Source organism: Xiphophorus maculatus, chromosome 4 (assembly GCF_002775205.1).
Source record: "Xiphophorus maculatus strain JP 163 A chromosome 4, X_maculatus-5.0-male, whole genome shotgun sequence".
Lineage (NCBI taxonomy): Eukaryota > Metazoa > Chordata > Actinopteri > Cyprinodontiformes > Poeciliidae > Xiphophorus > Xiphophorus maculatus.
In genome coordinates this window covers 13,324,606-13,351,752 of record NC_036446.1, presented here as the reverse complement: position 1 = coordinate 13,351,752, position 27,147 = coordinate 13,324,606, and the positions used below count along the sequence as shown (strand labels likewise).

The following is a 27,147-nucleotide window of genomic DNA, read 5'->3' as shown; positions in this document are numbered from 1 at the left end:
CATGCACATAAAAAACAGATACAGTTTCCAGCAGAGAGGCAGAACTGAGCTGCTGGTTCCCCCGGGTCATAAAATGGATGTAGTGCTTTAATTTCTATGTCAGAATAATTTTGTTCTTTTATAATATGAGCTTGAAGTCTTGTGTTAGATCCCCGTATGGAGTGGGCAGTGAAAGAGAGAGACACTCCTGTGATGACAGCTGGATCATGGAAAACTTCTCAAAGAAGGTATGGAAAATGAACAGATAGTCACGATACTGAAGAGGAGGAAATTTTAAAGCAAAAGTGTGTGGAATGTTACTGTGTTTGTTGTCCTTCACTTTTAGGTTAGAAGCATCATTTTCCAGTTTTTGGCTTGTTTTTTATTTCTGACTTTAAAGTAGCGGCTTAAAAAAAAATCACAGAAAAGTTTCCATTTGTTTAGGAGGTGCTGAAAAGATGCTTGTAAAGAGTTTGATTTTCCTAAAATCAGGTTTTCAACGTTTTATCCAATTTTCTGTTTCGTTTAGGCTTGCAGCTCACAATAGTTGTATTCATGATTTCTGTTAACCAAAATAAAAAAGTATGTTATAAATAAAATTTGAAAGAGAAGAAGCGAACACAGGGAAGCTGAAAACATAATCAGGACAGCCATGATTCAGACGTTACATTGCCTTTGTTATTTAATCTAAGATCAAAAGCTGTTGAAGTGAAATTCTAGTTTATATTAATCCTATTTATATTCTATAAGGATATTGGTAATCAAAACACTTCTCTCAACCTCAACAACAGTCCAAAAGATGGTTCTGTTCCCTTTCTTCACAAATAGTTTTTCAAACTTTTAAGTAAATATAAAGAAACCAAAAGGTAAAACTTTTGAGGATTTTCCCAAAAATGCTGCTTTATGCTTGTGTTGCAACATTTCTTTCAAGCTGAAGGTGTTTGGATCAATGGTAAGATCCATAAAAAAGTGATCATTAGCACATAAATCCGACGATTTTTTTCATAACACGAAGATTGCATAAGCTGCATAACCCTCACTGCTTTTCACATCCTGCATTAGGATTACAAGCCCAGACAGGTTGGCAGGGAGAGTTTTAATTGGTGCTGCAGAAAATAAAAGTCACTGACATGTAGTAGGTAGATGTTAGACTCGAAATGCAAGAAAATGTGGGAGAATTTTATTTCAGGGAACTGGCTTTCTTAAAACAAACACTTCTTGGCATTTTTGATGCATAGTCATTCCTTTGCATTGATTTTATGATAAAAACCTCAAGCAAAGCCTGAACCAAACTGCTGCGTTGGGAATACCAGCATTAAATGGAAGTCACTACAAACCCCCATTATGAGGAAAGCACTGGTTTTCCTTTGTTATGGAGCGCGTCCAGAGAACAGACAGTCCTTGTTTGGAAGGTGATGTAGCGTCTGTCTCAGAGGACTATGGAGCCCGAAAGTGGCCATATAAAGTGCTGAGTCATTGTGGCCCACAGTTCCCTTGTAGAAAGCAGGTGCATTAAAACACCTTTCGGCACAGGTAAGTGCTCCTCTTTTGGTCATTCTGCATTTATGCCGAAGAGAAAAGCAATGAAAAAACCCGTCAATAATGTTTTGCCAACAGCTGTTGCGGAAACAGGAAAGCAAAATGGCAGTCATGCACACGTGAACTAAATCATAAATTATAAATCAGACCAACAGCAGATTGATACAGAACAAAAGTCAAGCCAGCAGGAAATAAAAGAAATAAATTGCAATCACACAATGCTATTTATTTGACAAAGTGAAAAGGTTTGGTATTGTTTGCAGGCATAATAATGATAATAAAAGTGCTAATAATTTAAAGTAATACTGCTCAGAGTATGGTTCTGCTGGTTTCCTCCCTCCTATTAAAATAATGTTTTTCTTTCCATTGTCGCCATATGCATGCTGAGTTTGGGAGATTGCTGCAAAGTTAACTCAATGCCATGAATTGACCTCTGACCTAACATGCTTATTCAAGAGGAGGAATTGCTGCGAAGTCTGATACTTGGAAAGGAAACCCTTTACAAATTAAAATCAACTTGATGTTATTGTTTTATAAGACTGAATTGACATTCAGTGGGTACATAAGCACAAGGGTAGTTAAAACCCTATTTTAAAACCCTGTTTCCCCATACTCCTGCATTGTTTGAGGGACAGATTTAGTAATTAGTTCTCTTTTTTGCTGAAGTGACCTTCTGAATGTCACAAAGCCCCACCTGAACTTTGTATCTCCTAAAACAGATGCACGGGAGAAGCATAAACTAACCTAAATCAGCATCCTTGTTCCCAAACAGCAGTGACGCTATCAAGAAAACTTTTTCTCTTCCTTCCTTGACCTTGATTGTAACTTAAGAGTAAATGAGCAGGGAGCTAAAGGGAACCTCTCACTTCCTCACACCCTGCGGAGGTGGCTGATGAATAACTAAAGAATTACACGCTGCTTCTGGTAATACACGGCAGTATACGGTGATTCATTGTCTTACTACAACATGCTAACCAGAATTTAGCCCGGAGCTTCCTTAAAACCAAAGTTTCCCCCTGACCTTCCTCTGCTCCTCCTTCTTCCTCCTCCATCACTTGAGTCCGCCCGAGCAGCCAATCAGAGCGCAGAGCTGAGGCCGCAGCACCCCTCCCCCCCTCTCAACCTCCCTACCGGAGTCATCCGCGGCACAAACCCAATGAGCTTAGAGAAAGTGGGCCGTCTCTGCGCTGTGCGTGGCCCTTCCTGCTTCAGCCTCAACTTTCTGCCTCACTCGTGTTTCCTGGCTTTCATCTCTCTCACACAGAAGAGCTCAAAAAGTGTCCGGCTGCCTTAGAATCACTACGGACTGGAGTCGGGATATATCTTTAAATCTTCCGCGCTGGGAAATAGAGCTCAAAACAGAAGTTTAGTTAGGTTTTTAAAAAGTTGTTTTTGTTTAAATTTACTTTTGTGGGTTCGGGTAGGAAGCAGAGACAGAAGTCTCTGAGTTAGTCTGTATGAGTGTTTGAGCAGGGAAAAGCAGCAGGATGATCGCAGCTCAGTTATTAGCCTACTTCTTCACAGAGCTGAAGGATGACAAAGCAAAAAAGGTGAGCCTGTTTCTCAATTATTCATCCAATCTGACTGTCCAATGGATGCTGAGAGGAGAGCACTCACATGTGTCCGTCTTGCCTCTACATGTGGGCACTGCTTTGAAATGTAGGAGTCAAGCAGGAAATACCGACTTTTATTTTGGTTTTTAAAACATTGGTAAAAAAAAACCTCCTGACCGTTGGAGACATTTGCCTCCTCAACGTGGCCCGGTGAGACGTGACTAACCGCACTGTTTGGGTAGTAGGATGTGTAAAGAGGGATGGCACGTATGACTGGAGCCGTGATGTAAGACTGGGAGGTGTGGCGGAGAGGACGAGGAAGTGAGTGATCTGGAGACCTCAAGGATGAGGAGGCAGGTCATAATTTCAGGGTCAACGAGTTTCTTTTGTTCTCCTGTTAAAGTTGTGCTTTCACGGTCATCCGCTCAGCGGTGGTCAGCACAGATATAACTGATTCAGATCTATATCTGTTCTCTAGGTCGTGTGTGTGAACCGATCGAACTTTTACCGGCTGATGCCGATATGCAGTTGTCTTTTGGGTCCAACCTGCTCATACTGATTTTAGCCAGTTTTTCCCCCCTAAGGACTGTAACACAGCAACTTATCACAATATCAGTCAGTATCAATAATTATTGATTAGGTTTTTGTATTAAAAGCTGAAATACTGCCAAACTGGCGGCTTGACGTTTCTTGTTTTATCCACAGTTTTTACTCCATGCTGTTATTTTTTATTTTTAAGCAGTTATGAATCACGGTGGTAATACCTTAACCTGCTGCTGTGCAAGTTACTCCTCAGGTTGTTGCTAAGTAACAACCTGAGGAGTTGTTAGGTTGTTACCTAGTGAGTTGCTAGGTAACAGAAGAGTGAGTGAATTAGTTGATTCCACCAACCTTGCTTAGCTGGGCGGAAGATGTTGAGCAGCTAGTTTTTCCTCTGCCTACATCTCCCAGAATGCTGTGCGGTTCTGAATCGGCGTTCAGTGAATATTCTATGTATTGAATATTCTATCTGATGTATTATCTATTCGTATTGATCACGTGTCTATCGCGATATGCATTGTTATTGATTTATTGTCCAGCCCGATAACACACAAATATGTATTCATAGAGCTGCACATGAACTAATGATATTATTGACTCCTGCAACGGTGATATTAGTTACAACTGACTCAAATTTGCTAAGTTTTATTGTAGGTATTCCTAACCCATGTAAATATCAGGTGTCCTCAATATTAGAAAAACAATAATTTACATTGTTACAAATGTATACTTTATTGTTTCTGTACACAAATCACTGAAAATATAAGCTAGTGATGCATGGTTTTGAATTAAAAAAAAGGAAAATTAGAACATAAATTCCTGCATACATAGTAAGTTTAAAGCCCTTTTAAAAAAACAAATGGTATTCATGGGCACAAGGAATACAGTTTAATTGCTGTAAGTTTGTTTTTTATATAAAGTTGCTCGTTTGGATTTGATTAATATTTGCGTCTGCCTGATGAAGGGCAGATTTCTAGCAATTTCATGGACTAGAAGGTGCAACATCAACATGTGCTTCCATCTGTAGGATATTTAATAGTTCAATTGTGATATCTGGTATTATGGGCCCATATTTTCCTCACTTTGTTTTCTATTTCCACCATTCTTATTAGCTACGAAGTCTCCATCACTAAAATGTATACCACGTCTGAGCATCTCAATAAAAGTCCTTCCAACTGGGCAGAAATACTAGCAGAGCTTGAAAGTGTTGCACCTGGAATAAAAACTCAAATAGCCTCACAGGTATCCCGCCTTTGTAATCCTTTGCTTTGATTTTGTAGTGACAAAATCTGCTCCACATTTACGATGTAGCAAAGATCTGGTGAAGTGAAGACAACACTCGAAATACTAGGAAACAACTTTATTTGCAGATCAACGCATTTCGGCTTGTGGCCTTCATCAGGGTCAGACAGAGAAAGTAAATTCATCCTGGGTTTTTGGGGTGTATGTAAATATCCACTTCCCTGTCCATTTTTATACAATAAATTGGCCATCTGTGGCGCGTATTTGTACAGTGGGTTTACTTTCTGTTTGCTTGAATCCAACAGTAAGTGACCAGATCATTCACATTGAAATAAACCTCCCAATCAGTTTTAACATAACCCAAAGACATAAAGTGTGCTGATGCATTCAGTGCCTGAAGAAAGTAGGAGCTTTAAGTTTTGATATTTTTAATGAACAGATAATTATTTTTAGTCATTGCTTAGAGCTGATTTGGGGAAATGTTTCAGTTTTTGGCTGGTGCAGCACTATTTCAAAATTATATCTGTGTTGCTTTCTTGTTAAAAGGAAAAAAATAATAAATGGAGGCAATGGATAACATTCCTTCAAAGTCAGTACATCTATAATGCATGAATGTTGTGAATGATGAAGGATAATTAGTGTTGCCTGGAAGTCTCAGTCCTGTGTAAAAACTAACTGGACCAGTTTTAGCTGATTTTACAACATGGCATATGTGTGTGTGGGTGTGTGTGTGTGTGTGTGTGTGTGTGTGTGTGTATAGGCTATTGTGGATCTAATACTCACTATCAGTTCCCGTAAGACCAGGGTTAAAACTAATATTTATTCTTAATTTAGACAGATTTTATATCAAAACTTTGCTATCTCTGACTCCTTAGAGTCACGTATTTTCTCTTTAAGGTTTCTGAATGACGTCACCAATAGTCTCTCTCTTCTTGTGTATGCGTTAAAAAAAAAGTTTGCACATGCCACGTCTGTTTTTACCTCTATATCATCCCCCAAATCACACAAGGCGACCCTCGAGGCTGCCTTTCTCAGATCCCGGCCTGTAGAGGCGAAACAGCCCTCATCTACAGCCGGTGCCTGAGGTAACACAACACATCTCCCTCCCTGCTTTACGCCTGCTCTCTTCATTTCTCTGCCTCCCTAAAATAGGCCAGCTTTGAACCATGTGACCACAGGTGACAGCAGAGGGCTTATGCCTGCGCACAGCGATCGGCAGGTGTGTTGCCAATGTGGAGTTTGTCATTGCTTCAATTATCAAATAGATAAAAACTTTTCCAGCTCAATAACTAAAACAGGGAAATGTTTTGCTTAAACTTTCTTGTAAAATTGAGTTAAAGTTGAAGTTTGAACGGTTTTATTTTTCTAAAAGTATTCAGAATATTGAGGTTCTTCATGCTGACGTCCACTCAGTCAGCTGAATCTGCTGCGCTGACCTTGTCTGACTTCCTGACACGCTGCTAGTTCCCATCTGCAACGGCGGCTCACCATGTCTACATGGGTGTGTGTGCGTGTGCGTGCGTGTGTGTGTGTGGGCGTGCGCGCGCTTATATTGGGATAAGAGACCGTACAGAAGGGGGCAGTGTGGAAGTCAGTATTTTTCCACATAGTGAGGCTGTGTGTGTTTGCATGCACCTACACACACGCGCTGCGTAGCTGCATTGAGTTTTCCTGAATCTCCGTGTGTGAAGGAGACGGACGGGGCTTTGTTTAGGAAAAGAATGCAAACAGAAAGGAGGATGGGTGGAAGGACTGGGGGGAGGAGTTGTAAAGCAGACTCTGAGTTGTGTTGGAGGTGAGTTGAGGGAAACGTGTGACCTTTTCAAAAACTGTTTGGAGATTCAGTCTTACCTCAGGGAATGTCAATAGAGGAAAAACTAAGCAGTTTAACTTCCAAGCAAAAGATTTATTCTGAGTCTCTACTTGTTAGAGCTCCGTCGGATCAGATGATGCAGTGCTTTAAAACATGCTTATGCATTAGCAAAAAAGGCTGAGTCAGAAATGCTGCGGTTCATCCTGAGTCAGGAACAGAGTGGTGGAAACGTATCGCTCCTGCCTCAACAAAGTAATTTACTTTCTTTTTTTGAGCTTAATTATTCCCGATTGGCAAACACATTTTATATTGTATATAAACACATAATTTCAGCAACTTCGGTTAATACAAACAGCAGTTTTATCATCTTAATTATGTGAAAATGTATCTGCCTCCTCTCGAATAGGACCTGTCTCACAACATGAAGTAGGCTGGAAGATTTCAAAAAGCCATCCATCATGTCGCTACCAAGAGAAATTCAAAAACAGATGAGAAACAAAACAATTGACTTTAAAGTTTGTCAAAAAGTATCTTGATGATCCACAAACTTTAGGTATAAATGTTTTGGAAGGTGTGCATCCCATGAAGTAATTGTATTTTAGAAGAACATCTCCATATCTACAGTAAAACATGGTGATGGTGAATCGTTCTATGGCTGCTTCGCTACTTCATGACCTTTTTTTTGGCCTGCTGTAATTAATGGAACCATAAATTCTCCTCTCTACCTGAAAAACCTAAAGAAAAATATTCGACCTCATTTGGTTGTGCAGTAGGAAAGTTATCAGGAGCCCACCACCAAGCCCAACCCTGATTGGCTTCAAAAGGTAAGATTTAGGAGTGGTCCAGTCAAAGCTCAGAATTAAATTAGAGTGAGATGCTGCATGACCTTAAACAGGTTGTTCATTCTTGAAAGTTTTTTATAGATCTGTAAACTTTGTCAGTTATCGGAGCCAATTGACGTTTTTAGCAAGGCTAAAACAAACAGTTCATCATTTGAAAGCTGTATTTTGTGTTTAATCTGATTATATCAGATTTATTTAAAAATGTTTGATGATCTGAAACATGAAAATATGAGAACAAAAAAAACCAAACTTTGGATACTTTTGCACTTTTTCACATCCCCCTGCGACCATTTGGAGTTCCATCGCTGATAACTTCTCCTTGCTGTAACAAAAGATCAATTTGGGCAGCTGAGAACACTGTGTTGTTCAAGTAGACCTAAGGATGCCTTTCTTATTTCCCTGCTTCCCCGTGGAGCACATTGTTATTCCTGACGCAGGAGCACAGCCTCTAAACAAGAGGATTAGCTGAGAGAAAGTCCTGTGCTGTTGGTTAGCTGAAAGCAGAGTTTAAAACCGCTGCTTTTTTATGGGAAGAACAATAAAATCATCCAGTTTGGACGCCGATTAAACACGCGTTGTGTTTCAGAGCAGTTGTAGCCAGCAATAATGATTTAATAATTGAAGCTCCAACAGGAAGAGACTCCGCGATGGACATGAGGGGAGTTTTAGCGTTTGGCATAAACACAGAGTTGGGAACTGTAATAGTACAACCATCAAACTTAAGTGGCTCGTTTGCGAACAGCAGCGAAGAATGGCTGTGATGGAAAAATACTCAACTTCCACACCAGAAGAGTTATTTAAATGCAATGCAATCTGAAATAAAGTATCCAGTATGTTATCTTTTCAATAATTTACCAATATGCTAAGTAAAGACCAGCATCGGCGGTGACCAATGTTAATTAAGGCTGATGTATCATTCATCCCAATTAATCTACACAACTTGTGTAATAGGAGTGCATAGCGGTGAGGTTGCGGTTTTAAAATGTAACTTTAAATATCAAAAATATTAAGAAAAAGTAATAATTATCTGCTGCATCACAATCTGACATGTTCAACCAAAGAGCTGACTTGTGTCTTCGGAAATAACGCTCGCAGCTAAGCCTGATAAATAAATGAGATAAGCTTTACAATTTCCCTTGTGATGATTAATATTTTTAAAGGGCAATTTTGTTTAGATAATAAGTAACTTGTTTCATTTGTGTGTTCGGCTGTGTTTGGGTTTTATTTCTCTCTTTCTGTCTTTGGTTGTTTTGTTTATTTATTTTGGAGATTTGAAATGTTTTCCATTGGACGTTTGTTGCTCTTTCACACTGCAAAGCTACATTATTATACCATTAATTATATCACTTGGTGTCAAAACAACAATATTATCGTTTATCGCAATAATTTCGGGGACAATTTATCGTCCAGGAACATTTGTTATTGTGACGGGTGTGAAATGTCAGAATAAAGCTGCTAAAATGTGATCTGCATGTAAATCTCCTATTGGTTCATTTTGAAGCTAAATGCTAAACCTCTCCTTGCCACGTATCAAAACTGGAATTTATCAAATGTGATAATAATTTTTAAGAGAAGACCCTTTATGTTTAGAGTGAAATATAATGGTGGCAACTGGACGTCTTTTGTTTAGGAAACAAGATATGATTCCTTCTACTTAAACTCTTCAGATTGTCATGTACTGTATAACTATAAATCTCTGCTGGTACAATATTGGAGTCATGTCAGCACATTTACATTAATAACTCTTAACAGTCAGTATGACTTTATTTTTTTATCAGTTTAAAGAAGTTTAAAGAAGTCAGAGGTGTTGGTTTGCATTTTCGTGACCATATTTAAAGCTTATATAAGGAATTTAACACCAACTGTATAATTGGCAGTGAGAAATTGTTTTTACTGAATACAAATGTCCTGTGTGTTTATCCATTACACTGTCTGGGGTTTTTCAACTGTTTCAGGGTAATTTTGATGATGCTGCATCCAGAAATCACATTGGTTTTGCTCAATCAGGTCAACTTTCTGAACTATGGATGCAACATGAGCATCAAAACGCATGACTTGTTCTGACGTTTGGATCGGTTTGCTGAGAACCTGGGATCAATGAGTGACAAGCAAGGGGAGAAACTCCATCAGGACAGAAAAGAGACGGAAAATGTAGCACAGTCAAGACGTAATGTTTAATTCACACATACTTACTCTTAACATTTAGTTAGTACACTCTGTTAGGAAACTGTTTTTCCTCCTAAAACCTTTTTTGGATGAGAAATATTAACGGAAATGAACTGATGATGTCACAAAAATGTCATCAATTTAGTCAGAAGATGCAATTTCTCTGAATCAAATTAGAATAAAAATCTGACCTGATTGAGAAAAATGGATGTAATTTTTGCAGTCAATAGTGGAAAACAGTCCTAATTCAGCTGAAAAAAACATGGACAACTTCCAAAAAATATTGTTTTATCCCAGTGTTTTCATTCAGAAGTGATGTTGGAGCCTTCAGTGTTATCGTCATCAATGTGTGCTTTTATTCAGTTCAACCTTGTCAGGTTGTTTTAGCTGCGAGTCAGAAAGGCTGACCTGGCCCTTTAATGTGTTTCTGATCTATAAAATTAAAATTCCCGTTAAACTATTCACGCCCTCTGAGTCTGTCTTGAAGATCGTGGTGTTGCAGAAAATAGCAAATGTTGTAACTCATGAAACAGGAACTTGCGACATTTCCACTTGACTGTGTTTTTCCCCACATAAAACCGAATGGATGCCACAGCGTACACACACATCCACTGTAACTGAGATCACTGCTGATTCTTATTCATCCTGATTCTCCTTCACCACACATATCACATAAAGTTTGTTGCTTTATTTCAGTGTGTGAAGTAAAACTGAATTTCACCAGAATTGTTCAACATCCTGTTCCCTAAAAGTCCAGACGACTCTGACGAGGATCAGTGATGACCAGTGGAGTGGGCGGAGCCAGCAGGGCAGCTTTATGGCTGCCGGAAACCATGATAGTTACTTTATGGCTCTTTATCAGATGAGTTTGGACTATTACTAATCAGAGTAGCTTTTGAATTGCTTTCTCTGTTACTGATTGTTGACTTCTAGGGTAATTTTGTTTAATTCTTGAATCATGCTGACATGATGGTTTGACACATCTTGGATTCTCCTCTCAATATATAATGTTACAAAATTTGGTGCATTGATTAAAATCTGAGACAAATGGGGCTGAAACGATTTGTCAGATTTTTCATGATGATTCGATTGTCGAAATAATCGTCAACTAAATTAGTAATCGATTAATCGTTAATTGGAGTATGCAGACTCACAAAAATGCCCTTTGTTGCAAGAACAAAAGAGTAAGCAGTAATTATGTCAAAACTGTATGAAAACTATATAATAATAAAAATCTTAATCTGTAAGTATGATCTTCACAGAACTCCTCAAGTGACAGTTTTAGCATCACTTGGTTCCTGTTCTGCACAAGAAACAAACAAACAAAATCCTATTAGCACCTTTTGTTCTCTAATTATGAATTGGTTATCCAGAAAATATTCAACAAATCATCCCTACGCTGTGTTGATGTGAAGTCAATCAGAAAAGGCAGAGTACTTTTTAGCTGCAGATGCATTTTTTGGGGCAAGATAATGTTTTTTTTCTTATTCAAATATGAATAATCTGAACAATTTTTTTTATTTACATCTCAATGTATTTCTAATATTGTACAAAATAAGCTTAAGTGATTAATTGAAAAATCAGCAGAATGTGACAATTTGTTTTATCCGATTGATAATCTGCAAAATACTCTATTACTAAATCAGTCGTTCATTGTAGCCTTAATTATAATCACATTACGACTAGAGATGCACCAACTGCAGTTTTCTGGCCGATCGCTGATTACAGATTAAAAATCCTGACCTGCCGATTCCGATTTTGGCCGATACCAATTTATTTTGGTCTAAAATGTTGCTAAATGTAGCAAGGAAGTTGATGAGTTCCCAACAGTGAGATGACTATTATTAACTGCAAACATATAGACCTGACCTGGTGGGCCGGTCTGCTAGTGAAACCTCTCTCACCGCAGAGCAGAAGAAGATAGCAGTTGATTTAAATATCTTTGCCAAAGTAGATAAAATCGGTGGTTAAGATCGGCTTCACATGTAAAAATTGGCCCATCACTGATTTCCCAAAATTAGGGAAATTGGCACCGATAAATCGGCTGGCCAATAAATCGGTGCATCCCTAATTACGACCAATAATGTGATGCCGTTTTCCTGATGTGTGTTTTCAGATTGATAAGTACCTGTATGCCATGCGCTTCTCTGATGAGACGCTGCTGGACATCACCAAGCGCTTCAGAGCGGAGCTGACCAGAGGTCTGGGCAGTGACACCAACGCCACCGCCTCCCTGAAGATGCTGCCAACGTTCGTTCGCTCCATCCCGGATGGAACAGGTGAGTTAGTTCCTCTGAGATTAATCATGATCCTGGGGTCTGTGCCAGGATTATGCTGCTGCTATTTTTACACAGACTAATCTTTCTTGCATTTGTTTACTTTTCAGAATTAAATGCCCTGCTTAAAAACTAAATGTTTTGGTGTCTAGAATAGTCAAGTAGATTTCATCCTGCTCTTCGTGTTTTAGATGTTTTGACCTGAATCAAGTTAATAAAAGCCTGGTAATCATCCACAGAGACTCGTATTCCTGAGGGATAAACCCCGACTGGAAATATTTGTGGGTTCTTGTGCTGCTCTCTCGTCTGGATTGTTAAATTAACGTTGATTCAAAGTGATTCCTGCTCACAGGCATGATGGATTTTCAAGCTGTTTCATGATCAATACCTCGGATCAGCGCCTCTCATCATGCCAGTGACGTTTGTACTGAGCCATTGTAATGAGAGCTGTACTGTATAAAACACAGTAGTGGACAGATACAGGAAGTAGAAAATAACTAATCTATGTAAGTAGACTTATCTATGTAATAAATCTGTGTGGTTTATCAAATCTGAAACTATTAAACATTACATAGTAGAAAGATTAAACTCCACATGCCTTGTTGAAATGTTGTTTAAAAAAAGCTTCACCTTTAAGAAAAACTGTTTAAAACAGACCATCACGAATCAACATGAACATCTCAAACAAAACAGGACACTTGTTCTGGACGGAACTCATTAATAAATTAACATAATATCTTCTCTTCGCAGCTTTTAGTGTATTTTACACAATCCAGCATAAATATACAGCTCCTAAACCACTAAAAATGATCAGTTTATCTGATCTTACCCTTTATAGGTTTGAATAAAATAAACATTGTTCTTTTATTCTATGAACTACTGAAAACTGTATCTGAAATGCCAAGCAAAAATTTAGTTTTTATTAGCAGAAAATGAGAAATGGTGAAAATAACAAACAGCATGCAGTGCTTTCAGACCTCAAATAATGCAAAGAAAACAACAATACAAATGTTTTAACTCGGGAAGAGTTCAGAAATCAGTATTTGGTGGAATAACAAGGAGGTTTTCAATGGTTTTCAATGCAGGTGTCTCTTAATTTTTTCCAGAGCTGTATATGTTATATTTCCCAGCCTTGTTTATAAACAGATTTAAAATAAAAACTTTTAATTAGCAAAGGAGAAAATCCTCCTCGCTGACTAGATGATTAATGTCACCATAAAGCCTCTGGTGATGTTAAGCATCAGAACATCCAGGATGCTGCGCCTGGACTGAATAGTCTGAAGCTGTAAGTTGGTACAAGAAGAAACAGGAAAGTACAGTAACACTGCCTTGAATGGAGAATGACCCAACAACAGAGCACAGACTGATCCTGTTCTATTATTTTACATTTTGTTTGACAAACATTGCATGACTTTGATTGCAGAATAGACATTTTAATAAGGCTTGCCTTTCTTTACTTTTTGGAGTCAGGCTGTTTGTCACATAGTGACCCATATTCAGCGTAACAAGTTTGCAGCTTTCATGATGAATACAGGGCGGCTCTGCAAGAAAACCTGTTCAAGGCTCCAGAAGATTTAAGACTTTCCAGCAGGATTAAATTCACAACTAGAACCAGAATAAACCAGTTTAGATCAAAGTTTGAATGGGCCAGTCAAAGGTTACTGTTTAGAGTCTAATTCACATAGAAGCTTGAAATCTAAGCATCATTTTCTTAATTTGTATTGTTTTATCAATTTAAATTTGAAGAAGAAAATATATATACTTACAGTAGGTTTGTAGTTTTAACCTGAAAAGGCTTTTTTTGCAAAACCGTACATTCTTTCCTGCAACGTAATCTCTTCTCCTCCTCTTTCCATCGTCTCTGAATCGACAGAGAAAGGCGATTTCATCGCTTTGGATCTGGGAGGCAGTGCGTTCCGGATCCTCCGTGTCAAAGTGAGCCACGGGAATAAGCAGACCGTTCAGATGGAGAGTGAGGTCTACGACACGCCAGACGAAATCATGCACGGCAGCGGAACCAGAGTGAGTTCATTTCAAAGTCCAGGAACACGAACGCAGCTTCCCTTCCGCTGCCTTCACCTTGTCCCTCCTCTCCTCTCCTCCAGCTGTTCGACCATGTGGCGGAGTGTCTCGGAAACTTCATGGAGAAACACGACATCAAAGACAAGAAACTCCCAGTTGGCTTTACCTTCTCCTTCCCCTGCCGACAGACCAAACTGGACGAGGTAAACATCTCTTAAAGAAGCTGCAGCTGAGACCAGATGTTGAAGATTTTAGGTTTTGACATCCAATCTGAAATGTTTCTTTTGCATTTTTTTCCCCCAGGGATATTTGATAAAATGGACAAAACGCTTCAAAGCCAGCGGTGTAGAAGGGGCGGATGTCGTCCAGCTGCTCAACAAAGCCATTGAAAAACGAGGAGTGAGTCTCGTTATCATTCCTAGTGGGTCGGCCCAGACATCCGGGAAAAACTCCTCCGTATGACGGCTTATCCATTTCAGGACTACAAGGCTGACATCATGGCAGTGGTGAACGACACCGTGGGAACGATGATGACCTGCGGCTTCGATGACCAGCGCTGCGAAGTCGGCATCATCATCGGTGCGGCTTTGTTGGAGCAGGAGGGGAACGGGTCCGATTAGCGTAGTGAGTTAAAGCGCTGGTTCTGTTTTTGTGCCTGCAGGAACCGGCACCAACGCCTGCTACATGGAGGAGCTGCGTCACATCGACCTGGTGGAGGGAGACGAGGGCCGCATGTGCGTGAACACCGAGTGGGGGGCGTTCGGGGACGACGGCAGTCTGGAGGACATCAGGACACAGTTTGACATCGAGATAGACCGAGGTTCCCTCAACCCGGGCAAACAGCTGTGAGTTAATCCTTCGGAGCGGTTGTCTTCACAACAGTTACTGTCAAAACAGCTCAATGAGAAGGTCTGCTACTTTACTTTGTTTTGATATTTTTCACAGTCGGTCGCATTAGAACCACAGCTTCCTTTTAAGTTATTGAGATTTCATTCAGAAATCCACCAAAAAGTGGAGTTTGAAAAGAATCAATGGTTTCTAAGGTTTCCAATCGGAGGATTTGCTCTCAGGACTACATAGTCGACCAGTGTATGCTTTAATCTCAGTATGAATTACGAAGGCCTCTGAGGTTTGTTCGAGAATAAACAGCATCAATTAGACAGAGGGACACAGCAGACAGCTCAGGGAGAAAGTGTAAAGCAGTTTACAGTTCAGAAGACAATATTTCAAACTTAAAATCACCTGAGAGATTTTATCATCTGAAAGTGGAAACAGTTCGGTACACCTACCAAGACATGGCCGACCGTTTAATCTGACATTCCAGGTACGGAGAGCCGATCTAAGTAGAGATCAGGGGAACAATCTGGGCTTTATGGAAGATTTTCAAGAAGAGAATATTATTGATGGAGTCTTAAGAAGTTTATTTTGCATGAACCGACATTGGAGACATTGGAGGGTTGAAGAAGACGGCTCAGACAGAGGCCAATATTAAGGCGTCAAATTACAAAGTCAAATATTTGTAGTCATGTTTTAAATATGCATAATTTTTTTAACAACTTGATTGCACTATAAAATGGCACTATGTGGCTGGAAATACACAAATACCTCCTGTGCAATTCGGGAAGAAAAAGTTGTTCAAGAAAAACAAAGAAAAGCTTTGAAATTTTGTGGTTGTCACTGAAGACAAGATGAGAAGGTTGAATTATTATAACACTATTAGATATTCAAAAACAGCCGTTTTTTTCTGCGTCCTGCAGTTTTGAGAAGATGGTCAGTGGGATGTACATGGGGGAGCTGGTGCGTCTCATCCTGGTGAAGATGGCCCGAGAGGGGCTGCTGTTTGAGGGGAGAATCACCGCAGAGCTTCTGACTAAAGGCACACTTCCGACCAAACTCGTCTCAGCAATAGAGAAGTAAGTCCACAAAGCAACTCTACAAAATACATGTCATTATAATAAACTAACATATTAAATCTCTTTCTAACCTTTGCTTTTGTTTAGGAGTAAGGAAGGTTTAATCAAAGCAAAAGAGATTTTAAGTCGACTTAATTTGGAACCGTCTGCAGAGGACTGCGTCGCTGTACAGCATGTGGGTATTCTTGCAAAAATGCAACTTGCATAATGTCACTTTGTAGGTGAATCAGCATAGACAGTTTATTAAAAGAAATTAAACAAAGTATCTGATAAGTTCTGCCAGAAAACACATGAAGCATTAAAACTGCAGGATAATGAGCCGAAATGTAATGACAACAGAAAAATGGTTTACCAGACTCAACCTGAACCATCCTCTGTAAATCCAGGACTCTGGACCCTCCACAACACATGTCAAACCGGAGGCGCGTGGGCCAAATCCGGCCCATGGCAACTATTTATGTGGCCCTCAACACACTAAAGCAGGGGTGTCAAAACCTTTTGTCACGTTTGCCAAAATCGTGACTCAAAAGAACTCGCGGCCCAAAACAATGAGAACCAAAACTAAAGTAAAGCAAATAAAGTAAAAAAAAAATTTTATTGTTTGGTTTTTTTTTTTTTTAGAAAAGGGAGTTTAGTCATTATAGATCCTAAACATAAAAATGTTATTCCAGGTTTACTATATTCAAAATAAACATCTTGTCTTCAAATTTGGTAACACTTCATTTGAAGGTGTGTGCCATGACACGACTCTGTTATAAACACGATTTAACATCTGTCTTAAACATGAAGGAGTCTTTATTAATGTTTGCAAATTTTGTCATGAAGTGTCAATAAGTAAGTAATGACACTTTTAATGGATTTCTAATGCTAATTTTAATAAAACCTTGCATTAAAAGGCTCATTATTGACCGAATAATGCAAAGTTTACTCTTTTAATGGACTTTTAATGCAACTTTGCTTCAAAAATGTCATTATTCACTAAATGACATTCATGACAACATTCGTAAAGACTCCTTCATGTTCAAGACAGGTGTTGTATCATGATTATAACAGTGCCATGTCAGTCTTATGCACACCCCTTCAAATAAAGTGTTACCTCAAGTTCTTTTGGGCTCAGTATAACAAATTTATTCTCAGTTATAAGACCATAATTTAGGGTCACTCTCTTTAAAAATGCTTGCTATTTAATTGGCCAAATTCGGTAAGTTAAATAAAAGTTGATTTTATTGTAGCAAAGTCAGTAAAAATCTCTGGATAAACGTTTATCTACTTACTGTAAAAGCTTGGTTATTACACTTTTTGCTGTACCCAACATTTTCCATTGTGACAAAATGATGTTGGTAATAATTTCATCCCGATTTAAAAATTAAAAGTCAATTTGGACGGGCCAAATTTCTGTCAATGTCAAACTGCTTTTGGAGGGGCCACACAAACTCAGTCTAAAGGCTGCAAATGGCCCCCACGCCGCACTTTGGGCACCGCTGCTTTAGACGATGTAAAATATGTTAAATATAAAATTTTTAGAGAAAAGCTATAACTCTTTAACAGCTTGTTAACAGGTAGGTTTATCAATACGTTTAACCGGCCCTTTGAGGGTATTTACGATGCTGAAGTGGCCCAAACATAAAAATGAGTTTGACACCTGGTTCTACAAGAATCCTTCTCTGGTTTTGCACCAATTGCATGTAGTAAATGTTCATTTTAAGGATTTTTTACACATGCACTCAGCTGCTACATGAGCCTTCTGCTTTCTTTGGTTTTGATCCTTTAGGTTTGTTCCATCGTCTCTCATCGCTCCACCAACCTGGTAGCTGCTGCCCTGGCCGGCATCCTGCTGCGGCTGAAGGAGAACAAGGGAGTGGCGCGACTCAAAACCACCGTGGGCATCGACGGCTCTCTGTACAAGATGCACCCGCAGTGAGTGTGTTGATACACACACCCCCTCAGTTTATATGACAGATTATTCAGACAGCGGCTGATGTTCTCTGTCCGCTTGAAGCTACGCTCGTCGCCTCCATAAGACCGTCCGACGTTTGGTCCCCGACTGCGACGTCCGGTTCCTCCTGTCAGAGAGCGGCAGCGGGAAAGGAGCCGCCATGGTGACGGCCGTGGCCTACAGACTCGCCGAACAGACCCATGAAATCGCCAAGATTCTGTCCAAGTTCCGCATGACGACGGAGCAGCTGCTGGAGGTCAGGAGAGAGTCCCGCCGTCGTCGTCCGCGACTCTTTCCCCGTTTGGTTTGCTGATGTTTGTGTTGTTTTAGGTGAAAAACAGAATGAGGACAGAGATGCAGAAAGGCCTTTCGAAAAGCACGCAGGACGTCGCCGTCGTCAGAATGCTGCCCACGTATGTCCGTAGCACACCTGACGGCACAGGTAATGCTGACTCACAGCTTCGACATAGTCAATTAATCTGCCGTTTATTCTGATGGATGCAAAAATTGGCATATTCTGCTGATTTTTCATTTAAACCTCTTTTATACAATGCAAAAAATTTAATTCCCTTTTTAAATGAGTACATAAACACTTTTGAATGTAAATTTCAGTTTATTATAAATCACATTTAAAACGAGAGTAATTGGACCCACATGCTGCACAGCAAGGTAAAACAAATCAAGAAAAAAATCATTAAATAAGCTGAGAAACGTATTACGTGTATTACAGCCTGTGCATAGAAAAAAACAGAGGAGTAAATTTTAACCAAAAAAGTAAAGAAAAAAAAAAGTGACTTTAGAAACTCAGAAATATCCCAAAAGCAATTCTAGGAAGTTTCTAATATTAGTCTCAAAATAAAAAAAATTTTAAGCAGATTTTTGACTTTTCAAACTCAGAAAAGTCCAAGTTTTTTCTTCTGGCAAACATTTACTGCTTCTTTTTTATTAAACATTTTACTGCCTAAAATGCAACAACATAGCATTGATCGTTCGTGGCAAACAATTAATCTGCAGCTAAAAAATACAACTAATACCGACACGTCAAAAGCTCTGCTCAGTTTAACATCAGCTTGGAGCTAATCTGACTATTTCTTGGATTAACCAATTAACAATGGGATATAAAATGGAGCTTAATAGGAGACTTTTTTTCACAGTAATTTTAACCAAGTGAAGAAGTTTTTGGTTGAACATATTTACAAACAAAGGTTTTATATATATATATATATATATATATATATATATACTCTGAAATTACTGCTCTGAATGTGTTGTTCTTTCAACAAATGGCCTTTTCCTGTCTGTATGTTTCAGTTAGTAGTTAGTTAGTTGACGATTATTTTCATAATCAATTAATCACGATTAATCTGATTAATCGTTTCAGCCCTACTACTCAGAACTACTCAAATTAAAAATCTTCTTTGTGGCATTAATTCATTTTAGCACGAGCTCATACCTCTCATACTTTCTGTTAAACTTTTATCAACTTTAAACTTTAAAAATCCAAAACTTTACAGGGTACCAACTCTATGATCAAGTTTTAATTTCTGCTTTTTAATGCTGAAATCTTTGTGCCGTTTATCACAAGCATGGCTGTTTTTGCTGCTTGTTTATTCATTCTTGCATTTCCACACGCCTGCAGAGAATGGGGATTTCCTGGCTCTGGATTTGGGGGGAACCAACTTTCGAGTTCTGCTGGTCAAGATTCGCTCCGGGAAGAAATCGGTGGAGATGCACAACAAGATTTACGCGATTCCTCTTGAAGTGATGCAGGGCACAGGAGAAGAGGTGAGATCCCTGAGGAGATCCAAGGGTTGGTGAAAAGCTTTAGCCTCAGTACCTGTTTACCAGATCATACTGGGAGGATTAAGGGACTGGGAACAGGATGCCTGCTGGTTACGAGACAAAGGCTGGAAGGAAAACTAACAACCCAGATGAAGTGATTGGTTCAGATTAGGATCAAATTAACAATCTTTAAAGCTTAGATTTGAACTTAACAGATTTGCACTGGCTGTAGCTAATCTGCTTCCTCCTTTAGATCATCCTCATCCTCACTCTTAGGATGAAGGCTGTGAATCTCAATGTGGATATAGTGGAAACTACAAAGCGTCAAACATGTTTCCACCATGTGTTTAGGCCTTTAAAGACCTTTTCCCCGGGTTTACAGTATTTTTGCCTGTTAGTTTTTGTTGATGAACTTATTGTGTTTAACCTGAGTCACCGTGAGATTAAATTAGTGATCGAGTTATTCAACAGTGACCCATAATATATTATTTACAGTGTTGTGAAAAAATATTTGCGCCATTTACAGATTTCTGATCTTTTTGCTTGTTTGTTACACTTAAATGTTTTAGATCATCAAAATAACTTTAATATCAGTCATATATATATATAACCAGAGTTAATACACAATGTAATTTTTCATTGATGATTTTATTAAGGGAAAAAATAAATCTAAACCAACTGGGCTTTATGGGATAGTTATAGGGCTACAAGTTGATTGCCAACCAGTAGAATCAATAAATCACTTCAATAGAATCTGTCTAGGTAACGTAAAAGACGCAAAATGCAACAACAAACCAAATCAAAACAAATTCAGTGGTGAAATTAAGTCTTTGACATTTATCAACTCTTTCCAGAAAGGGCTACAAAGGAGCCAGAGCTTTGGGACTTTAGTGAATCAAGAACCGCCTAAAGTGCATTTTTCACCCACATCTGACTCCGTTTGCACTGTTTCTCTTTCCTGTTCTGAGATAGCCGCCATTTTTATTTCTGTATCAACTGGCTCCGCTTAAGGACGGCCAGTGGCGCCCTCTGTTGGACGGTGGCCAAATTACAAAGACTAAAAAAAGGTCTAAATGTGCATTATTAGAACTAATTTATCATCTAATAAACCATTAGTTGACATTTAAATGTAAGTCAATAAATTATTTTGCATCCCTGAGATTAATGTCTGAATTATTGCAAATGATTAATGCTAGTTGTGGTAACCAAGAGTAGAGCAAGCAATTTCTGGGTTTAGTGGAAATTACTTTTAAATCCAGGTTGATTTTAATGTGTTCTTCTCTGTTTTGCCTAAATGAATATAAAAGCGTTGTTTGAAAATGTGCTTATTGTATTTTCTGAAGTTATCTTGTCTGATATTAAAATGTTTTTCTGATCTGAAAATCTTTTCACTGCATTGTATATCCACCTCACATTTTTAGTTTTGCTTATAAAAAGGTGTGATTTACTCAGTAGGAAACCTGAAATAACTTTGAAAACATTAAGCTATTTCATCAAGTTGTATGTATTTATAATCATTTCTTCTGCTGCAGCTGTTTGATCACATAGTGCACTGCATCAGTGACTTCCTGGACTACATGGGGATGAAGACCGCATGTCTTCCTCTGGGCTTCACCTTCTCCTTCCCCTGCCAACAGACGGGTCTGGATGCTGTGAGTAAATCTTCTCCTTCGTTTGCTCCAGAGTCGCTGAGCAGTTCATGACTCTCCGCTTCTGCATGCAGGGCATCTTGTTGACTTGGACCAAAGGCTTCAAGGCGACAGGCTGTGAGTCTGAAGACATTGTGGGACTGCTGAGGGACGCCATTAAGAGAACCGAGGTAAGATTTAAAGATGAGCATGTTTCGGTTTACAGCGGCAGTTTAAGGTGTACCTTAGCATGACGGGTCGGGCTGCTTCCTCAGGAGTTTGAGCTGGATGTGGTGGCCATCGTCAATGACACAGTGGGAACCATGATGACCTGTGCCTATGAAGAGCCCACCTGTGAGATTGGACTCATTGCTGGTGAGTTCCTGTTATATATCGAGTCTAAGGCTGCGTTCACACTGCAGCCTGAAGTGATTTATTTATTTTTTGTCAAATTTGATTTTCTTTGTCGTGGTCGTTCACACTTCCGAATATACGGGGCTTGTATGTGATCTTCAGTATGAACTGCAAACAGCCTGAAAGTGTCCCACATGGCCAGCAGAGGGCGCAATAACGGCACACATAGAGAGCGAGCTCAGTGTTTTGCCAACCGCCATAAAGAAGAAGAAGAAGAAGAAGAAGCGCTCAGTGTTTGCAGAAGTAAACATGGATGCTAATGGTGAAGCATCGCTTATGATTTTGAAGTTGTTGTCCGACGGGAGCAGCGCATTAACAACTTAATCCTCATTATTGGCCATCATGGATGTTGTTTTTCTTCCTGCTTGCGGGTATTAGGATGCAGAATAGTGACGTTTGTCGAGTATCATTGACGTTCAGGTCGCTGAATGCGACATTACGTCACATTTGAATCGGATACGTATCGGATATCCAAGTGGCCTGGGTCGCATTCGACAAAAATCCAACCTGTGTTGTTCAGACTGTCGTGAAAAGATCAGATACAAAAAAAAACACATCAAAACCGGGTCTCTTCAGGCTGCGGTGTGAACTCAGCCCAAATGACCAATATTCACCTCCCTGCGCTGCGTCGGCTTTAAGTGTGCGTCTGGCTGCAGGAACCGGCAGTAACGCCTGTTACATGGAGGAGATGAGGAACATTGAGATGGTCCATGGTGATCAGGGACGCATGTGTGTCAACATGGAGTGGGGAGCTTTTGGAGACAACGGGTGCCTTGACGACTTCAGGACGGACTACGACCACGCCGTGGATGACCTCTCTCTTAACGTAGGAAAGCAAAGGTGATCAGAAACATTTCTGTCCTTCCCCAGAAACACTCGCTGATGTTTTCAGTTCTGGAGCGTTTTTACACGCTTGTGCTTCAACGTTCCAGATATGAGAAGATGATCAGCGGCATGTACCTTGGTGAGATCGTGAGGAACATCCTCATAGACATGACCAAGAGGGGCTTCCTGTTCAGAGGGCAGATCTCTGAAACCCTGAAGACCAGAGGCATCTTTGAAACAAAGTTCCTCTCACAGATCGAGAGGTAAGACACAAGCAGCCCGTCTGTGGGTTTCTACCTGCAGGAGCTGCGGCTCCGAGAAACAAATATACAGGAAGTTTGTGCTGCAGGAAACATTTAAGGGTTTGGTTATGACTCGACAATAAATCAATAAATAGACACGTGATCAATATCAATAGATATTACGTCTGAAACAATTTTCAAAAATTTCTCCTAACTTTCTTAATTTCTCCTAAAGTCAAAATGCGGTTGCCACTTTCTCTTTGGTTGCCTAGCAACAGCTAAGCTCTCTTTGGTTGCCTAGCAACAACCTGCTAAGTAACTTGCGCTGCAGCAGTTTCAGGTTTTGCCACTGTGCCTCAAAACGGCTTAAAAATGAAAATAGCATTTGCGTGACGTGAAAGGGGAAAAATGACGACAACAACTTCAGAGGAAACTGTGGATAAAACAAGAAATGTGACGTCAAGAGTTTGGAAGCGTTTTAGATGTTTTAAACATAAATCAAACTAATCAATAACAGGGTTTTCCCCAGAAAACTTGATAAGCCGCGCGGTTGCGGCGCTAGGGCAGCCATTCGTTCAGCGGCCTGCCGTGTTTTTGAGTTAAAAAATGTTTAAAGTTGACAGGAGATTTGAAAATATCACTTTACTTGGATTAATGCTTGAATACCGACTATAAGGTCTTAAAAAATGCAAACATTTAAAAAAACTAAAATAAATCAGCAGTTCTTAGCCTGGTGGGGGCACAAGTAAAGCCTGGTGGCCCGCCAGGCTTATAATACTCTTGGGGAAACCCTGAATAATTATTGGTATTGAGTGATATAAAATAGTTACATCGTGCTATGTTTTTCAGCCACATTGCCCAACTCCAGGTTTGGTTAACTTAAATTAATCATAATGTTTTGTGTCTTCAGTGACAGGTTGGCTTTGCTGCAGGTGAGAAGCATCCTGCAGCATTTAGGACTGGACAGCACCTGTGACGACAGCATCATTGTCAAAGAGGTAAGGTGAACAGGAAGCGTAATTAAAAAGCTAAACGACTCAAACCGAGAACAGGAGAATCTCGTTGTTATGCCGTTGAATGAAAATGTGTTTGACGGAGCGCAGGAGCTGCAGACAGACCTGTGTGTGTTTTCTAGGTTTAAACAAGGACTTCCTGATTCTGTTGCTGCAAATTGTGGCAGCTGGTCCAATGTGTTAGATGTCGCAGTGATGATGAGGCTCTGTGCCGGTAGGTGTGCGGAGCGGTGTCGCGGCGCGGCGCTCAGCTGTGCGGGGCCGGGGTGGCAGCTGTGGTCGATAAGATACGGGAGAACCGGGGACTGGACCACCTGAAAGTCACTGTGGGAGTGGACGGCACACTCTACAAGTTACACCCACAGTAAGTGTGACATAACGAAGCCTTTAATCAGATTAGTTCTGATTATTTAGGTAATCGTCAACTAATTTAGCATTTGATTAATTGTTACCTGAAGTATACAGACCAAAACAAAAGAACAACAAGCTCAGAGCAGCAATTAAGCCAAAACGGTTCAAAAATATATATGTTGTATATAAGATATGTAATGTTCAACCCAGAACTAGGCCTGTCACAATGAACAATAAATTTATCCCACGATAAATTCAAAGAAACTCGTTTTCATTTGCTTGATTTATTATTTTTCTCTTTTTTTTCTCTTTTTACTAAAACTTGAATGATAAAAGTCTTCAGCCTGGTGCTTTGAGCTCAACTAAGAAAAATAATTTTGTTTACAGGTGCTTCATAATTCATTTTATTTGTTTTTTCTGTTGTTTTCTTTCTTTATTTTGTATATTTAAAATGTCTTCCAGCTCCAGTCTTTAAATGTTCATTAGAATTTAAAGGTTATTGATCCTTGATAAAGCGTTATTGTGCCATTATTTCTATTATATTAGTTGAAAATGGTCTCCAAACAACAATATTACCGTTTATCGCAAAAACTTCTGGGACAATCTATTGTCTAGCAAATCCCAGAACTACTCATTTGGTTCAAATTCTGTAAAACAAAATCTCTTTTTAGCACCTTTTGCTATCCAGTCATTAATCAGTAAATCCAAACAGTAAAAAATCAGATCAGCTCTGCACTTTATTGATGGTAATTCAAGCAGCATCCTTCTAACTTATTAATGTTAGAAGTATTTGTTATTACAAATGATCAAGCATCCACTGAAGGGACGCTATGTTATTGCATTTTATGCAATAAAATGTACATTTTCTTACTTGAATTAGCATTTTTATGTATTTCTAATATTGCATAAAAGGGATTAAGTGGTTAAGTGAAAAATCGACAACGTGACAGAATAATCGATGGAATTATCAATTAGTAAAATTGATTGTCACACGTCTCGTGTTTCTGCGTAGTTTCTCCCGGATCATGAAGCAGACGGTCAGAGATCTGGCTCCGAAGTGCTGCGTCACCTTCCTGCTGTCTGAAGACGGCAGCGGCAAGGGAGCCGCTCTGATCACAGCGGTGGCCTGCCGCTTGAGGAAAGAGGTGAAGAGTAAAAAATAACAACATATCAGGCAGCTTATGCCTTTCAGTCCGCTGCAGCCATCCTCCAGCTGCTACTTCATCCATGTGTCTTCCTGAGACGGAAAGAGGAACGTCGCCCTCTTTCTCTGCTGTGTTTGGCAGCAGAGGTGATCCTTTCTAATTAAACCATAGCTATCAGCATCCGGCCTCTTTAGGGTGTAATTTTGTGATTTTAAAGGTTAATTACAATTAATTATAAGCATAAAACATCTGTTGAAACATAAATAAATCTAATAAAATATATATTACCCACTCTTGGTTGCTCCTCTGTCTCCAACTGGTGGATTCCTCTTGTTACTGCATGCTGGCGGTTTTCCTATCAGCTTTATTTTGTTACACATCCAGAACTTTTAGCAGTTCAAACCAAAGTGGGTCGGTTTGGAGCTGTTACTATTTGTACAGGATGATTTAAAGAGATCTGATGGAGTAGAAATAAGTGGAGAAGGAAGGGAATATTTGTGCTTTGGGTTTTAATGGCTCACCCATATATGATGCAGTGTGTTCATCATTGTTGTTATTTATTTTATTATGATGTTTAAAAATATTACTGCTGCAAATATGATGCGCACACAACTCGCCACTGGCTAATTTCCCCTTCACTGACGTTTTCCTGTGCACTAAAACCTTCATGTTATGTCTCTGCTCTGCTCTCTGGCTGCAGAGTTTATCTGTAGCCTGGCGTAAACAATTCATGCTGCTGGTGCTAATCGCAGCTGCTAGAAAACCCGCAAGAGCGGAGTGCCAACACAGCGGGAAAAAATAATCAAGCTGTGCAACATACATATATGATATATGAATCTACCCCCACTTTATAAAGTAGATTTTTTTTTTTCTTAGAAAAGTCTCAGGAAAGTTTGAAGGTTGTGCTGCAACCTTAAAACTCTTTGACATCTCTTTGACTAAAAGCAAAAAGAAAGGCTTGGATGTTTAAAAGTGCATCTTCCACTGTAGAAACTGTCCAGACCTTTGATCAGTTGTTCAAAAATCTGCGTCTGTAAGTGGAACTTTTTCTGTTTTCTGTTCTGTTGGATGAGTTTAGCTTTTTTTAAAACCGGTGCTCCGTCTGTGTTCCTGTCCTGTTGTCTGTCTGCCAGCTCCAGTGAGGCATCCAGGGGTTTTTCTTACTTCGGTCTGCAAAACCCAGACTGGACATGTTGCACATTGTCAGTCTGACTCTCAATCAATTGAACCTCAATTCATCTGAAGCAGCTTTTTTCTGTTAATATTTGCTCGATCGGTTTCATTTCACTTAATTAGGTTTTTAAATTCAATGTTTTGACACAAAGGAGTGCATGAATGTAAAGAGGAAGCAAAATGGCAAACGGTTTTCAATTTTTCCAAATAAAAATCTAAAAAGTGTGGCGTGCATATGTTTTACGCTCCATTTTATTTCTGGTCGAGTCCATCTTACCTTCAGAAATTAGCAAATAGTTAAAAAAATGAGGCTCATCTTACACCTGACCTGCAACAACTCCAATGGTTTCCACATCATTTATATAATCTGCTTAATGCTCCTTTAAGAGGTTTTTGTTCTTCATAAAAACTCATCTTTTAAAAAAAAAAAAAAAAATCCTCACTTCAGATTAACCTTTTCTGAGAAGATATTTTCACTTTCTTCCCCAGACTGCTACCCTCAGATGCTGGTTTATTATATTTAAATCTTAAATGTCTTGACTGTATGATTCACACTTACACTCCTGAATGATGCATGTATTAAATTAATTATTATCATTATTAGCAAACAGGAAGTCCATTCCTACCACTCTCATGTCGATTTTCTACATGTAGGCCACAATAGTAAAATAAAAAACATATTGATGTGAAGCTCAATGAATTTTATTCAACATTCTGAAACATCATCAAAACATAATCACAGGTCAAATATTG

General features: G+C 39.3%; 1 protein-coding gene across 2 annotated transcripts; it reads left to right on the top strand.

Annotated features, from left to right (window-relative positions):
- The first annotated feature begins 92 nt into the window (after positions 1–92).
- LOC102228980 (hexokinase-1) lies at positions 93–26,630 on the top strand. Of its 2 annotated transcripts, none has more exons than XM_023331934.1 (21): positions 93–227; positions 11,791–11,953; positions 13,824–13,972; positions 14,056–14,175; positions 14,276–14,371; positions 14,452–14,551; positions 14,634–14,817; positions 15,730–15,885; positions 15,973–16,060; positions 17,657–17,802; positions 17,885–18,077; positions 18,152–18,263; positions 19,461–19,606; positions 21,136–21,255; positions 21,327–21,422; positions 21,507–21,606; positions 22,302–22,485; positions 22,578–22,733; positions 23,623–23,710; positions 23,944–24,089; positions 25,089–26,630. In XM_023331934.1, exons 1-21 carry the CDS (start codon positions 126–128, stop codon positions 25,237–25,239), a joined length of 2,796 nt encoding a protein of 931 aa, XP_023187702.1. In that variant the 5' UTR covers positions 93–125; the 3' UTR covers positions 25,240–26,630. The 2 variants fall into 2 exon arrangements, with proteins under 2 accessions (XP_023187702.1, XP_005804288.1); XM_005804231.2 differs by lacking the exon at positions 93–227 and adding an exon at positions 2,685–3,068 and having other exon boundaries at positions 25,089–26,629.
- The last annotated feature ends 517 nt before the right edge of the window (positions 26,631–27,147 follow it).

Coding starts and splice junctions, on each gene's coding strand:
- LOC102228980 (XM_023331934.1), top strand. CDS start 126: ATGAGCTTGAAGTCTTGTGTTAGATCCCCGTATGGAGTGGGCAGTGAA. Junction 22,486..22,577: donor CTTAACGTAGGAAAGCAAAG/GTGATCAGAAAC, acceptor TCAACGTTCCAG/ATATGAGAAGATGATCAGCG. Junction 24,090..25,088: donor CTCTACAAGTTACACCCACA/GTAAGTGTGACA, acceptor GTTTCTGCGTAG/TTTCTCCCGGATCATGAAGC.